The following is a 14,046-nucleotide window of genomic DNA, read 5'->3' as shown; positions in this document are numbered from 1 at the left end:
CTTCTAGACTGTGAGCCCGCCGGTGGGTAGGGACCGTCTCTAGATGTTGCCAACTTGGACTTCCCAAGCGCTTAGTACAGTGCTCTGCACACAGGAAGCGCTCAATAAATACGACTGGATGAATGAATGCTTTCCCGATGGCTTAACGTGGGCTTTCCTCCAAAGTCACCCAGTTGATGCCGGCGAGGAGCCTTGTCTTCTAGACTGTGAGCCCGCTGTCGGGCGGGGACCGTCTCTATATGTTGCCAACTTGGACTTCCCAAGCGCTTAGTACAGTGCTCTGCACACAGAAAGCGCTCAATAAATACGACTGAACGAATGAATGCTTTCCCGATGGCTTAATGTGGGCTCTCCTCCAAAGTCACCCAGTTGACACCGGCGAGGAGCCTTGTCTTCTCGACCGTGAGCCCGCTGGTGGGTAGGGACCGCCTCTATATGTTGCCAACTTGGACTTCCCAAGTGCTTAGTACAGTGCTCTGCACACAGGAAGCGCTCAATAAATACGACTGAACGAATGAATGCTTTCCCGATGGCTTAACGTGGGCTCTCCTCCGAAGTCACCCAGTTGACGCCGGCGAGGAGCCTTGTCTTCTAGACTGTGAGCCCGCTGGTGGGTGGGGACCGTCTCTAGATGTTGCCAACTTGGACTTCCCAAGCGCTTAGTACAGTGCTCTGCACACAGGAAGCGCTCAATAAATACGACTGAACGAATGAATGCTTTCCCGATGGCTTAACGTGGGCTCTCCTCCGAAGTCACCCAGTTGACGCCGCCGAGGAGCCTTGTCTTCTAAACTGTGAGCCCGCTGTTGGGTAGGGACTGTCTCTATATGTTGCCAACTTGGACTTCCCAAGCGCTTAGTCCAGTGCTCTGCACCCAGTAAGCGCTCAATAAATACGGTTGAACGAATGGCACATAAATGCACTTAACAAATGCCATCATTATCCCCTTCTAAAGTGGGAGCCCATTGTTGGGTAGGGACCATCTCTAGATGTTGCCAACTTGGACTTCCCAAGCGCTTAGTCCAGCGCTCTGCTCACAGTAAGCACTCAATAAATACGATTAAATGAATGAATGAATGTTGGGTAGGGACCGTCCCTCTATGTTGCCAACTTGGACTTCCCAAGCGCTTAGTCCAGTGCTCTGCTCACAGTAAACCCTCAATAAATACGATTAAATGAATGAATGAATGTTGGGTAGGGACCGTCCCTCTATGTTGCCAACTTGGACTTCCCAAGCGCTTAGTCCAGTGCTCTGCACGCAATAAATACGATTGATTGATTGATTGAGGGAATGACGGAGGGACAGACGAGAGCGACAAAGAGACAAACGTCGCATTGTCCATCTGTTCTCCTCCGAGGGTCTAGACGGGGTTTTCTGCCCAGCCCAAGGGCCCCACATGGACGGGGCGGGGGGGTCCCCGACTTTATTCTCAGCCTCCCCACCCCTGACTCGAGGATTTCCGTCCCCGGGCCTCGACTGGGCCTCCTTCCCCTCCCCTGGGACGTCATCGGTCTCCCGGCCGCGGCGTGCGGACCACGTTTCCCCCCATTTGGGAGCGGATTCCCGCCGCCACCGTCCGACAGAGCGGAGCTACCTGGGGCCGCCGGCCACCCACCTCGGACCCGTCTTCCGCCGGCGGGCCCTCGGCCGCGGGCACCGGGCTCATCAGGGGCGGCTCCGGCGGGTCTCCCTCATCGGGCCTGTCGCCTTCCGGGCTGCGGGGTCCGTCGCCTTCTGGCCGGGGGGACGGCCCCTGTTGGGGTGGGCAACGGTCCGTGTCACCCGCCACGCCACCAAGTGCCATCCCTTCTGGACCGTGAGCCCACCGTTGGGTAGGGACCGTCTCTACACGTCGCCGACTTGGACTTCCCAAGCGCTTAGGACAATAATAATAATTTTAGACTGTGAGCCCACTGTTGGGTAGGGACTGTCTCTATATGTTGCCAATCTGTACTTCCCAAGCGCTTAGTACAGTGCTCTGCACACAGTAAGCGCTCAATAAATACGATTGATGATGATGATGAATAATGATGGCATTTATTAAGCGCTTACTATGTGCAAAGCACTGTCCTAAGCGCTGGGGAGGTTACAAGGTGATCGGGATGTCCCACGTGGGGCTCGCAGTCGCCATCCCCATTCCACAGGTTAGGAAACTGAGGAACAGAGGAGCTAAGCGACCCGCCCAAAGTCACACAGCTGACAAGCGGCGGACCCGGGATTTGAACCCGTGGCCTCTGACTCCAAAGCCCGGGCTCTTTCCACTGAGCCACACTGCTTCTCATACAAGTACCACAGTTATTATCATTATTAGTATTATCATTAATTGGGCTGCCCCTTGAATTAATTCAGTCCCAGCAAGCATAAGTGTGATCCCTTCTAGACTATGAGCCCGCCGTTGGGTAGGGACCGTCTCTATATGTCGCCGACTTGGACTTCCCAAGCACTTAGTCCAGTACTCTGCACACAGTAAGCGCTCAATAAATATGATTGATGATGATGATGATGATGAGGTGTGATCCCTTCTAGACTGTGAGCCCGCCGTTGGGTAGGGACCGTCTCTATATGTCGCCGACTTGGACTTCCCAAGCGCTTAGTACAGGTGTGATCCCTTCTAGACTGTGAGCCCGCTGTTGGGTAGGGACCGTCTCTATATGTCGCCAACTTGGGCTTCCCAGGCCCTTAGTCCAGTGCTCTGCACACAGCAAGTGCTCAATAAATACGATTGAATGAATGAATGAATGAATGAATCCCGTCCCCATCCGACCAGCGGGTGAAGCCAGGGGCCCCCACCCGCAGGGGAGGGTAATAATAATAATAATAACGATGGCATTTATTAAGCGCTTACTATGTGCAAAGCACTGGTCTAAGCGCTGGGGAGGTTACAAGGTGATCAGGTTGTCCCCCGGGGGGCTCACAGTCTTAATCCCCATTTTCCAGATGAGGGAACCGAGGCACAGAGAAGTGACTTGCCCGAAGTCACACAGCTGACAATTGGCAGAGCCGGGACTTCAATCAATCGTATTTACTGAGCGCTTACTGTGTGCCGAGCGCTGTACTAAGCACTTGGGAAGTACATATAGAGACAGTCCCTACCCAACAGCGGGCTCACAGTCTAAAAGATTTGATTGGAGGAATTTGAACCTTTAACCTCTGACTCCAAAGCCCGGGCTCTTTCCACTGAAGGCCCGTGACGGGCACCGAGGGGGTGCGATGCTCCGGACCGGAAGCCGGGGCCGCCCGGGGGCCCGAGGGGCAGACAAGTCCGCTCCTCTTCACCCTCTAGACCGTACGCTCGTTGTGGGCAGGGAATGAGTCATCATCAATCGTATTTATTGAGCGCTTACTATGTGCAGAGCACTGGACTAAGCACTTGGGAAGTACAAATTGGCAACATATAGAGACAGTCCCTACCCAACAGTGGGCTCACAGTCTAAAAGGGGGAGACAGAGAACAAAACCAAACATACTAACAAAATAAAATAAATAGAATAGATAGGTACAAGTAAAATAAATAGAGTAATAACTATGTACAAACATATATACATCTATACAGGTGCTGTGGGGAAGGGAAGGAGGTAAGATGGGGGGGATGGAGAGGGGGACGAGGGGGAGAGGAAGGAAGGGGCTCAGTCTGGGAAGGCCTCCTGGAGGAGGTGAGCTCTCAGTAGGGCCTTGAAGGGAGGAAGAGAGCTAGCTTGGCGGATGGGCAGAGGGATGGGGGGCATTCGAGGCCCGGGGGATGACGTGGGCTGGGGGTCGACGGCGGGACAGGCGAGAACGAGGTACGGTGAGGAGATTAGCGGCAGAGGAGCGGAGGGTGCGGGCTGGGCTGGAGAAGGAGAGAAGGGAGGTGAGGTAGGAGGGGGCGAGGGGACGGACAGCCTTGAAGCCCAGGGTGAGGAGTTTCTGCCTGATGCGCAGATTGATCGGTAGCCACTGGAGATTTTTGAGGAGGGGAGTAACATGCCCAGAGCGTTTCTGGACAAAGACAATCCGGGCGGCAGCATGAAGTATGGATTGAAGTGGGGAGAGACACGAGGATGGGAGATCAGAGAGAAGGCTGATGCAGTAGTCCAGACGGGATAGGATGAGAGCTTGAACGAGCAGGGTAGCGGTTTGGATGGAGAGGAAAGGGCGGATCTTGGCAATGTTGCGGAGCTGAGACCGGCAGGTTTTGGTGACGGCTTGGATGTGAGGGGTGAATGAGAGAGCGGAGTTGAGGATGACACCAAGGTTGCAGGCTTGTGAGACGGGAAGGATGGTAGTGCCGTCAACAAAGAGTCCTCTCCCAAGCGTTTAGCCCAGCGCTCTGCACCCAGGAAGGCTCTTTTACCTGCGCCTCCGGCCTCTGGAGGGGCGGCGGCCACTGGTCGCCGTGAAAGCAGAAGTGGTTCTTCAGCCCCTTCTCCGTGTAGAACCACTGGCCGCAGCTCTGGCAGACCAAACTGCCGCCCGGCTCCGTCCGTGCCGAGGGGATCCCGCCGATCCTGGGGCTGGGAGGGGGAGAGGCAGGATTTCGGGGGGCGTCACTCTGGGGCCAGGGCCGGCTGGTGCTGATTTGGCACTTTCACACCCCCCGACCCCGGCAACCCTGACCCTCTTTTACGCCTAGAAGGGCAGAACTTCTACCGAGCCGATCAATCAATCAATCAATCGTATTTATTGAGCGCTTACTGTGTGCGGAGCACTGGACTAAGCGCTTGGGAAGTCCAAGCTGGCAACATAGTCACTGGTAAGACACGCCGACGGCATAAAAAATGACCCCCGGGGCAGCTAGAAGCAAGGTGGGGGGAAAGGAAAGGGGAAGGGGCTCAGGTTTGGGGAGGCGGGGGGCACTTTAAAAGAAAGAGATTATTGCACCCACCCCCAGTCCATTAATCTCCGACTGCCAAGCATATATAATAATAATAATAATAATAATGGCATTTGTTAAGCACTTACTACGTGCAAAGCACTGTTCTAAGCGCTGGAGGGCTACAAGGTGATCAGGCTGCCCCAAGTGGGGCTCTCAGTCTGAACCCCCATTTTACAGATGAGGGAACTGAGGCGCAGAGAAGTCCAGTGACTTGCCTAAGGTCACACAGAGAAGCAGCTGGGGAAGCAGCAGGGGTCAGCGGAAAGAGCCCGGGCTTTGGAGCCAGAGGTCACGGGTTCAAATCCCGGCTCGGCCAATAGGCAGCTGTGTGACTCTGGGCAAGTCGCTTCACTTCTCTGGGCCTCAGTGACCTCACCTGGAAAATGGGGATTAAGACTGTGAGCCCCCAGTGGGACCACCTGATCACCTTGCAATTTCCCCAGCGCTTAGAACGGTGCTTTGCACATAGTAAGCACTTAATAAATACGATTGATGATGATGATGATAAATGCTATTATAAAAAAAAACCACAGCACACACGTGGCGGAGCAGGGATTAGAACCCACAACCTCGGACTCCCAAGCCCGTGTTCTTTCCACTGAGCCACGCTGCTTCTCACTGAGGCGTCGCCCCCCGGCCCCGATTTCTTTTTCCCGTGCCCTCTAAGCCATTTGGCCGGCTCCCCGCCCCACCCCCATCCGCGGGGCAGGCCCAGCGCTCAACGGATCGCGCGGAATTCCTGAAATTTCGAGGCCGCAAATGGAAAACATGTGTTAGGCGAGATGTGGTGGGGTTTTTTTTCACCCCCGCCGCCCATCTCCTGTTCCGGGCCCTGTTCGTTTTTGAAAAACAGAGGGGTCCGGGAGGACGGGTGCCCTCTCGTCTCCGAATCGGGCGGGCGCAGATCCAGTGCCCGGGGGGTGACGTTTGAGGCGAGGACTGTGGGAGCGATGCCCCGGGAATCCCGAGGGCCGGGGCCACAACTGATCTGTAAAATGGGGATTAAGACCGTGAGCCCCCCGTGGGACAACCTGATGGTCTTGTAACCTCCCCAGCGCTTAAAACAGTGCTTGGCACGTAGTAAGCGCTTAATAAATGCCGTCATTATTATTCCGAGGGGAAGGCTGATTCCGACTTGAATGTGTTTTTCAGGAACCAATTGTGTTGTAAGTCCAAGGTCAGACTTGTTACCCCTGATCTATTCAATATGCCTTAATAATAATATAATGCTGTTATAGTTGTGGCATTTGTGAAGTGCTTTCTATGTGCCTATATATATGTATATATGTTTGTACATATTTATTACTCTATTTATTTTACTTGTACCTATCTATTCTATTTATCTTATTTTGTTAGTATCTTTGGTTTTGTTCTCTGTCTCCCCCTTTGAGACTGTGAGCCCGCTGTTGGGTAGGGACCGTCTCTATGTGTTGCCAATCTGTACTTCCCAAGCGCTTAGTACAGTGCTCTGCACATAGTAAGCGCTCAATAAATATGATTGATGATGATGATGATGATGCCCAATTTCCCTCTCTGCCTTGCAAGGAGAAGCGGTGCGGCCCGGAGGATAGAGCCTGGGCCTGGGTTTCAATCCCGGCTCGGCCACGTGTCTGCTGTGTGACCTCAGGGAAGTCCCTTCGCTTCCCTAGAATCAATCAATCGTATTTATTGAGCGCTTACTGTGTGCACTGAGCGCTTGCTTCCCCAGAATCAATCAATCAATCGTATTTATTGAGCGCTTACTGTGTGCACTGAGCACTTGGGAAGTCCAAGTCGGCAACATCTAGAGACGGTCCCTACCCAACAGTGGGCTCACAGTCGAGAAGCGGGAGAAGTGAAGGGAAGCAGCGTGGCGCGCGCAGTGGAAATCAATCAATCAATCAATCGTATTTATTGAGCACTTACCGTGTGCAGAGCACTGGACTAAGCGCTTGGAACGCACAAGTTGGCAACATATAGAGACAGTCCCTACCCAACAGCGGGCTCACAGTCTAGAAGGGGGCTCCAAAGAGTTAGACGTCACGGGTTCAAATCCCGGCTCCGCCCACTGTCATCTATGTGACTTTGGGCCAGTCACTTCACTTCTCTGGGCCTCAGTGACCTCATCTGGAAAATGGGGGTGAAGACTGAACTAGACTGTGAGCCCGCTGTTGGGTCGGGACCGTCTCTATATGTTGCCAACTTGGACTTCCCAAGCGCTTAGTACCGTGCTCTGCACACAGCAAGCGCTCAATAAATACAATTGATCGATTGATTCAAACCCCGGCTCCGCCAACTGTCAGCTGGGTGACTTTGGGCAAGTCACTTCACTTCTCTGGGCCTCAGTGACCTCATCTGTAAAACGGGGATGAAGACTGTGAGCCCCCTGTGGGACAACCTGATCACCTTGTAACCTCCCCAGTGCTTAGAACAGTGCTTTGCACATAGTAAGTGCTTAATAAATGCCATTATTATTATTATCAAAGCAGCCCACCCCATTGCCCCCTTCTACCTCACCTCGCTTCTCCCCTTCTCCAGCCGGGCCCGTACACATCGCTCCTCTAACGCTGACCTTCTCCCCGGGCCTCCATAATAATAATAATAACGATGGCATTTATTAAGCGCTTCCTATGTGCAGAGCACTGTTCTAAGCGCTGGGGGGGGATACAAGGTGATCAAGTAGTCCCACGTGGGGCTCACAGTCTTAATCCCCATTTTTACAGATGAGGTCACTGAGGCCCAGAGAAGTCAAGTGACTTGCCCAAGGTCACACAGCAGACAGGTGGCGGAGCCGGGATTCGAACCCATGACCTCCGACTCCAAAGCCCGGGCTCTTTCCACTGAGCCACGCTGCTTCCCTCCATCTCGCCTGGCTCGCCGCCGAGCCCCGGCGCACGTCCTGCCTCCGGCCCGGACCGCCTTCCCTCCTCAGTTCCGACCGACAGTGACTCTTCCCACCCATCTCCTCCAAAAGGCCTTCTCCCCCTTCTAGGCTGTAAGCCCACTGTTGGGTAGGGACCGTCTCTATACGTTGCCAACTTGGACTTCCCAAGCGCTTAGTACAGTGCTCTGCACACAGTAAGCGCTCAATAAATACGATTGATTGATTGATTCCAAAACTAAGCCCCACTTTTCTCCATCTCCCCCTCCCTTCAGCCTCGCCCTGACTTGCTTCCTTTTCTCTTCCCCTCCTCCCAGCCCCACAGCACTTACGTCCGTATCGGTCATTTACTGATTTATATTTATATATTTATTTCTATTACGTCCATCTCCCCCTCTAAACTGGAAGCTCACTGAGGGCAGGGAACGTGTCCACCAACTCCGCTACACTGTAGCCTCCCAAGCACTTACTACTGCGCACTGTAAGCGCGCAGACTAGACTGTGAGCCCACTGTTGGGTAGGGACCGTCCCAATACGTTGCCAACTTGAATTCATTCATTCAATCGCATTTATTGAGCGCTTAGCGTGTGCAGAGCACTGGACTAAGCGCTTGGGAAGTCCAAGTCGGCAACATCTAGAGACGGTCCCTACCCAACAGTGGGCTCACAGTCTAGAAGGGGGAGACAGAGAACAAACCATATTAACAAAATAAAATAAATAGAATATGTACAAGTAAAACAAATAGAGTAATAAATCCGTACAAACATATATACATATATACAGGTGCTGTGGGGGAGGGAAGGAGGTAAGGCGGGGGGATGGAAAGGGAGAGGAAGGAGGGGGCTTGTACTTCCCAAGCACTTAGTACGGTGCTCTGCACATAGTAAGCGCTCAATAAATACGACTGAATGAATGAATGAATGTAAGCACTCAATAAATTCGACTGACTGATTACCTCACTGTACTGTACTCTCCCAAGCGCTCTGCACACAGTAAGCACTCAATAAATTCGACCGATTACCTCACTGTACTGTACTCTCCCAAGCGCTCCGCACACAGTAAGCACTCCATAAATCCGACTATTACTCTATTTACTTATTTATTTTACTTGTACATATCTATTCTATTTATTTTATTTTGTTAATACGTTTTGTTTTGTTCTCTGTCTCCCCCTTCTAGACTGTGGGCCCGCTGTCGGGTAGGGACCGTCTCTAGATGTTGCCAGGTTGGACTTCCCAAGCGCTTAGTCCAGTGCTCTGCACACAGTAAGCGCTCAATAAATACGATTGATTGATTGATTGACTGATTACCTCACCGTACCGTACTCTCCCAAGTGCTCCGCACACAGTAAGCGCTCAATAAATACAATTGATTGATTGATTGACTGATTACCTCACTGTACCGTACTCTCCCAAGTGCTCCGCACACAGTGAGCGCTCAATAAATACGATTGATTGATTGATTGATTGACTGATTACCTCACCATACCGTACTCTCCCAAGTGCTCCGCACACAGTAATCGCTCAATAAATACGACTGATTGATTGACTGACTGATTACCTCACCGTACCGTACTCTCCCAAGTGCTCCGCACTCAGTAAGCGCTCAATAAACACGATTGATTGATTGATTGGTTGATGAATGCCACCGATGGTTTGAGAAGCACCGATTCATCCAAAAGTTGAAAAACAGTTCGCTTTTCTTTCCGCTTACCCTTCAGGTGACAAGCCTTTTTCCTCTGGATTAAGAAAACTGTAGACATTTCCACCCTGAAGATTTAAAGAGATAGGAATATTTTAGAATTTTGGAAGTCCAGGGGTCAGGATTTGCAACCGCAAGCCACGCACCCGGTTCACTCTTTAAAGAAAAAGACAATTTTCCACCACCTCATGATAACTGGAGAATTGGTTAAACACATCACGTGGCCCGACGCTGTGGAAGTTATAAAATAATCCGGTCGGGCACAGTGTCCCTTTCCCACACGGGGCGGCCGGTCTAAGTAGGAGGGAGAACCGGGATCGAACCCTTATTTTCCAGAGGAGGAAACTGAGGCACAGAGAAATGAAGCGACTTGCCTGAAGTCATCCGTCTGCCAACTTGTACTTCCCAAGCGCTTAGTACAGTGCTCTGCACACAGTGAGCGCTCAATAAATGCGACTGAATGAATGAATGAATGAAGTGGTGGAGCCAGAATTAGAACCCAGGTCCCCTAACTCCCAAACTCGCTATCTCTCCGCTAAATCCACAATGCTTCTACTTCACCTTTACCTCAGCCAGAATAATAATCGTAATAATAATAATAATGCTGGTATTTGTTAAGCGCTTACTATGTGCCAAGCACCGTTCGAAGCACTGGGGGAGACCCAAGGTAATCAGGTTGTCCCACGTGGGGCTCACGGTCTTCATCCCCATTTTCAGTGCTTTGCACATAGTAAGCGCTTAATAAATGCCATCATTATTATTATTATTACACGTGGGGCTCGCAGTCTTCATCCCCATTTTCAGTGCTTTGCACATAGTAAGCGCTTAATAAATGCCATCATTATTATTATTACACGTGGGGCTCGCAGTCTTCATCCCCATTTTCAGTGCTTTGCACATAGTATTTTATTTTGTGAGTATGTTTGGTGGTGTTCTCTGTCTTCCCCTTTTAGACTGTGAGCCCACTGTTGGGTAGGGACTGTCTCTATATGTTGCCAATTTGTACTTCCCAAGCGCTTAGTACAGTGCTCTGCACATAGTAAGCGCTCAATAAATACGATTGATGATGATGATGATGATAGTAAGCGCTTAATACATGCTATTATTATTATTATTATTATTATTATTATTATTATTATCTGAGGCACGGAGAAGTTAAGCCACTTGCCCAAGGTCACACAGCTGACACGTGGTGGAGCCGGGATTAGAACCCATGACCTCTGACTCCCAAACCCGGGCTCTTTCCACTACGCCACGCTTTTTAAAGGCTGACTGAACTAGAAAATGGTAGTGGGGCCAGTCGGTCAGTCATATTTATCAAGCGTTTGCTATGTGCAGAGCACTGTACTAAGTGCTTTATTTTGTTAATATGTTTTGTTTTGTTGTCTGTCTCCCCCTTCTAGACTCTGAGTCCGCTGCTGGGTAGGGACCGTCTCTATATCATCATCAATCGTATTTATTGAGCGCTTACTATGTGCAGAGCACTGTACTAAGCGCTTGGGAAGTACAAATTGGCAACACACAGAGACAGTCCCTACCCAACAGTGGGCTCACAGTCTAAAAGGGGGAGACAGAGAACAAAACCAAACATACTAACAAATTAAGATAAATAGAACAGATATGTACAAGTAAAATAGAGTAATAAATATGTACAAACATATATACTTCATCATCATCATCATCAATCGTATTTATTGAGCGCTTACTATGTGCAGAGCACTGCACTATGCGTTTGGGAAGTACAAATTGGCAACCATATATGTTGCCGACTTGGACTTCCCAAGCACTTAGTCCAGTGCTCTGCACACAGTAAGCGCTCAATAAATATGACTGAATGAATGAATGCTTGGGAGAGGACAATACAGCAGACGCTATCCCTGCCCACAACAATCTTACACCTCCAAATCACCATCATCATCATCAATCGTATTTATTGAGCGCTCACTGTGTGCAGAGCACTGTACTAAGCGCCTGGGAAGTACAAATTGGCAACATATAGAGACAGTCCCTACCCAACAGTGGGCTCACAGTCTAAAAGGGGGAGACAAAACCAAACATACTAACAAAATAAAAGAAATAGAATAGATATGTACAAATAAAATAAATAGAGTAATAAATATGTACAAACATATATACAAATATATATATATATATATCCAAATCTCCATATACGCTTGTACTTCCCAAGTGCTTAGTACAGTGCTCTGCACACAGTAAGCGCTCAATAAATACTATTGATTGATTGATTGATTGACCGCCACTCTCCCCACCTTCGAAGCTTTTTTTAAGGTGACATCTCCTCCCAGAGGCCTTCCCCGCCCTTCTGCGTCATCTTAGGCCCTTTATCTTGTGACCTTTGGGCTTCTGATATTCATCCCACCCTCAACCCCACAGCACTTAACGTACATATCTCCAAATTACTGATTATAAAATGAATTATATTAACGTCGGTCTCCCCTCTAGACCGTAAGCTTGTGGCGGGCAGGGAACGTGTCCGCTGACTCTGTTGAACTGTACTCTCCCAAGCAGTCACAAACCCGCTGTTGGGTAGGGGCCGTCTCTATAAGTTGCCAACTTGGACTCCCCAAGCGCTTAGTCCAGTGCTCTGCACACAGTAAGCGCCCAATAAATACGACTGAATGAATGAATGAATGAATTTATGAATGAAATACCGCCGATGACACTGATGATTTAAAAACCAGATCTCGTTTCCAGACGATGATCTTCGATCTCCTTCCAAAGGCCAGTACGTAATCAGAGAGTTTCTCGGCAGGTTGGACTTTGAAACTTGAATTATCCCTCCCAGGCTGCGAAATTCCTCAAATTTACCCCCTGACGCCCTCAATCCTCCTCTTTCCGACATCCTGAGAAAACTTTATCATCAATTCCCGCCCCTCTCGATACCTGGTCTGTTTTATCCTTCCCGTGATGGCTGAAGGATTGCAAATCAGTATCTCTTTCTCTTATCTGGAAGCCACAGAACAATGTTATAGAGTAACATTATAGGGTATAGAGTAACAATTGTTACTCTATTTTCCTTGTACATATCTATTCTATTTATTTTATTTTGTTAGTATGTTTGGTTTTGTTCCCTGTCTCCCCCATCTAGACTGTGAGCCCACTGTTGGGTAGGGACTGTCTCTATATGTTGCCAACTTGGACTTCCCAAGCGCTTAGTCCAGTGCTCTGCACACAGTAAGCGCTCAATAAATACGATTGATTGATTGATATAAACAAATTAATTACCGGTGTGGACGTAAGAGCCGTGGGGCCGAAGGAGGGGTGAGTAAAGGGAGCAAATCCAATTGCAGGGGTGACGCCGAAGGGAGTGGGAAAAGAGGAAATGAGGGCTCAGTCGGGGAAGGCCTCTCGGAGACGTGCCTTCCTTTCTAGATTTCAAGCTCCTTGTGGGCAGGGAACGTGTCTGTTATATTAATAGTTCTCTCCCAAGCGCTTAGTACAGTGCACGGTGCGCAATAAGCGCTCAGTAAGTACGACCGATGGATTGATAATAAGGCTCTGAAGGTGGGGAGAGCGACCGTCTGTCGAATACCTCCTCCTTTCCCTCCCCACAGCACCTGTATATATGTTTGTAGTACGGTTTTATTGCTCTATTTATTTTACTTGTACATATTTACTATTCTATTTCTTTTGTTAATGATGTGCATTTAGCTTTAATTCTATTTATTAATAATAATGATGGTATTTGTTAGGCGCTTACTACGTGCAAAGCGCTGTTCTAAGAGCATTTATTCAGAAGACTTGACACCCGTCCACATGTTTTGTTTTGTTGTCCGTCTCCCCTTTCTAGACTGTGAGCCCGTCGCGGGGTACGGACCGTCTCTATATGTCGCCGACTTGTATTTCCCAAGCGCTTAGTCCAGTGCTCTGCACACCGTAAGCGCTCAATAAATATGACTGAATGAATGAATGAATGAATGAGATACAGGTGCGGTGAGGAGGTTGGTTTTAGAGGAGCAAATGGGCCGACGGATCGCGAAGCTCTCCCGAGCGCTTAGTCCAGTGCTCTGCACACAGTAAGCGCTCAATAAATATGACTGAATGAATGAATGAATGAGATAGAGGTGCAGTGAGGAGGTTGGTTTTAGAGGAGCAAGTGGGCCGACGGATCGCGACGCTCTCCCGAGCGCTTAGTCCAGTGCTCTGCACACCATAAGCGCTCAATAAATATGATTGAATGAATGAATGAATGAGACAGAGGTGCGGTGAGGAGGTTGGTTTTAGAGGAGCAAATGAGCCGACGGATCGCGACGCTCTCCCGAGCGCTTAGTCCAGTGCTCTGCACACAGTAAGTGCTCAATAAATATGATTGATTGAATGAATGAATGAATGAGATAAGGGTGCGGTGAGGAGGTTGGTTTTAGGGGAGCAAATGGGTCGACGGATTGCGACGCTCTCCCGAGTGCTTAGTCCAGTGCTCTGCACACAGTAAGTGCTCAATAAATATGACTGAATGAATGAGATAAAGGTGCGGTGAGGAGGTTGGTTTTAGAGGAGCAAATCGGCTGCCGGATCGCGACGCTCTCCCGAGCGCTTAGTCCAGTGCTCTGCACACAGTAAGTGCTCAATAAATATGATTGATTGAATGAATGAATGAATGAGATAGAGG

General features: G+C 49.8%; 1 protein-coding gene across 1 annotated transcript in view; it reads right to left on the bottom strand.

Annotated features, from left to right (window-relative positions):
• The window catches only part of ZNF541 (zinc finger protein 541), a 64,665-nt gene that overhangs the window by 31,051 nt on the left and 19,568 nt on the right, over nt 1-14,046 (bottom strand). The window contains exons 4-6 of the mRNA XM_038767660.1: nt 9,429-9,484; nt 4,334-4,493; nt 1,596-1,754 (exon numbers count right to left, since the gene is read on the bottom strand). Coding sequence (XP_038623588.1) covers nt 1,596-1,754; nt 4,334-4,493; nt 9,429-9,484 — 375 coding nt within the window. The remainder of the gene's footprint in view (nt 1-1,595; nt 1,755-4,333; nt 4,494-9,428; nt 9,485-14,046) is intronic.

The sequence above is a fragment of the Tachyglossus aculeatus genome, chromosome 26 (genome assembly GCF_015852505.1).
Source record: "Tachyglossus aculeatus isolate mTacAcu1 chromosome 26, mTacAcu1.pri, whole genome shotgun sequence".
In the NCBI taxonomy this organism is placed as follows: Eukaryota; Metazoa; Chordata; class Mammalia; order Monotremata; family Tachyglossidae; genus Tachyglossus; species Tachyglossus aculeatus.
The sequence above is the reverse complement of the archived record's forward strand: the minus strand, read 5'-3'. Positions and strand labels throughout refer to the sequence as shown.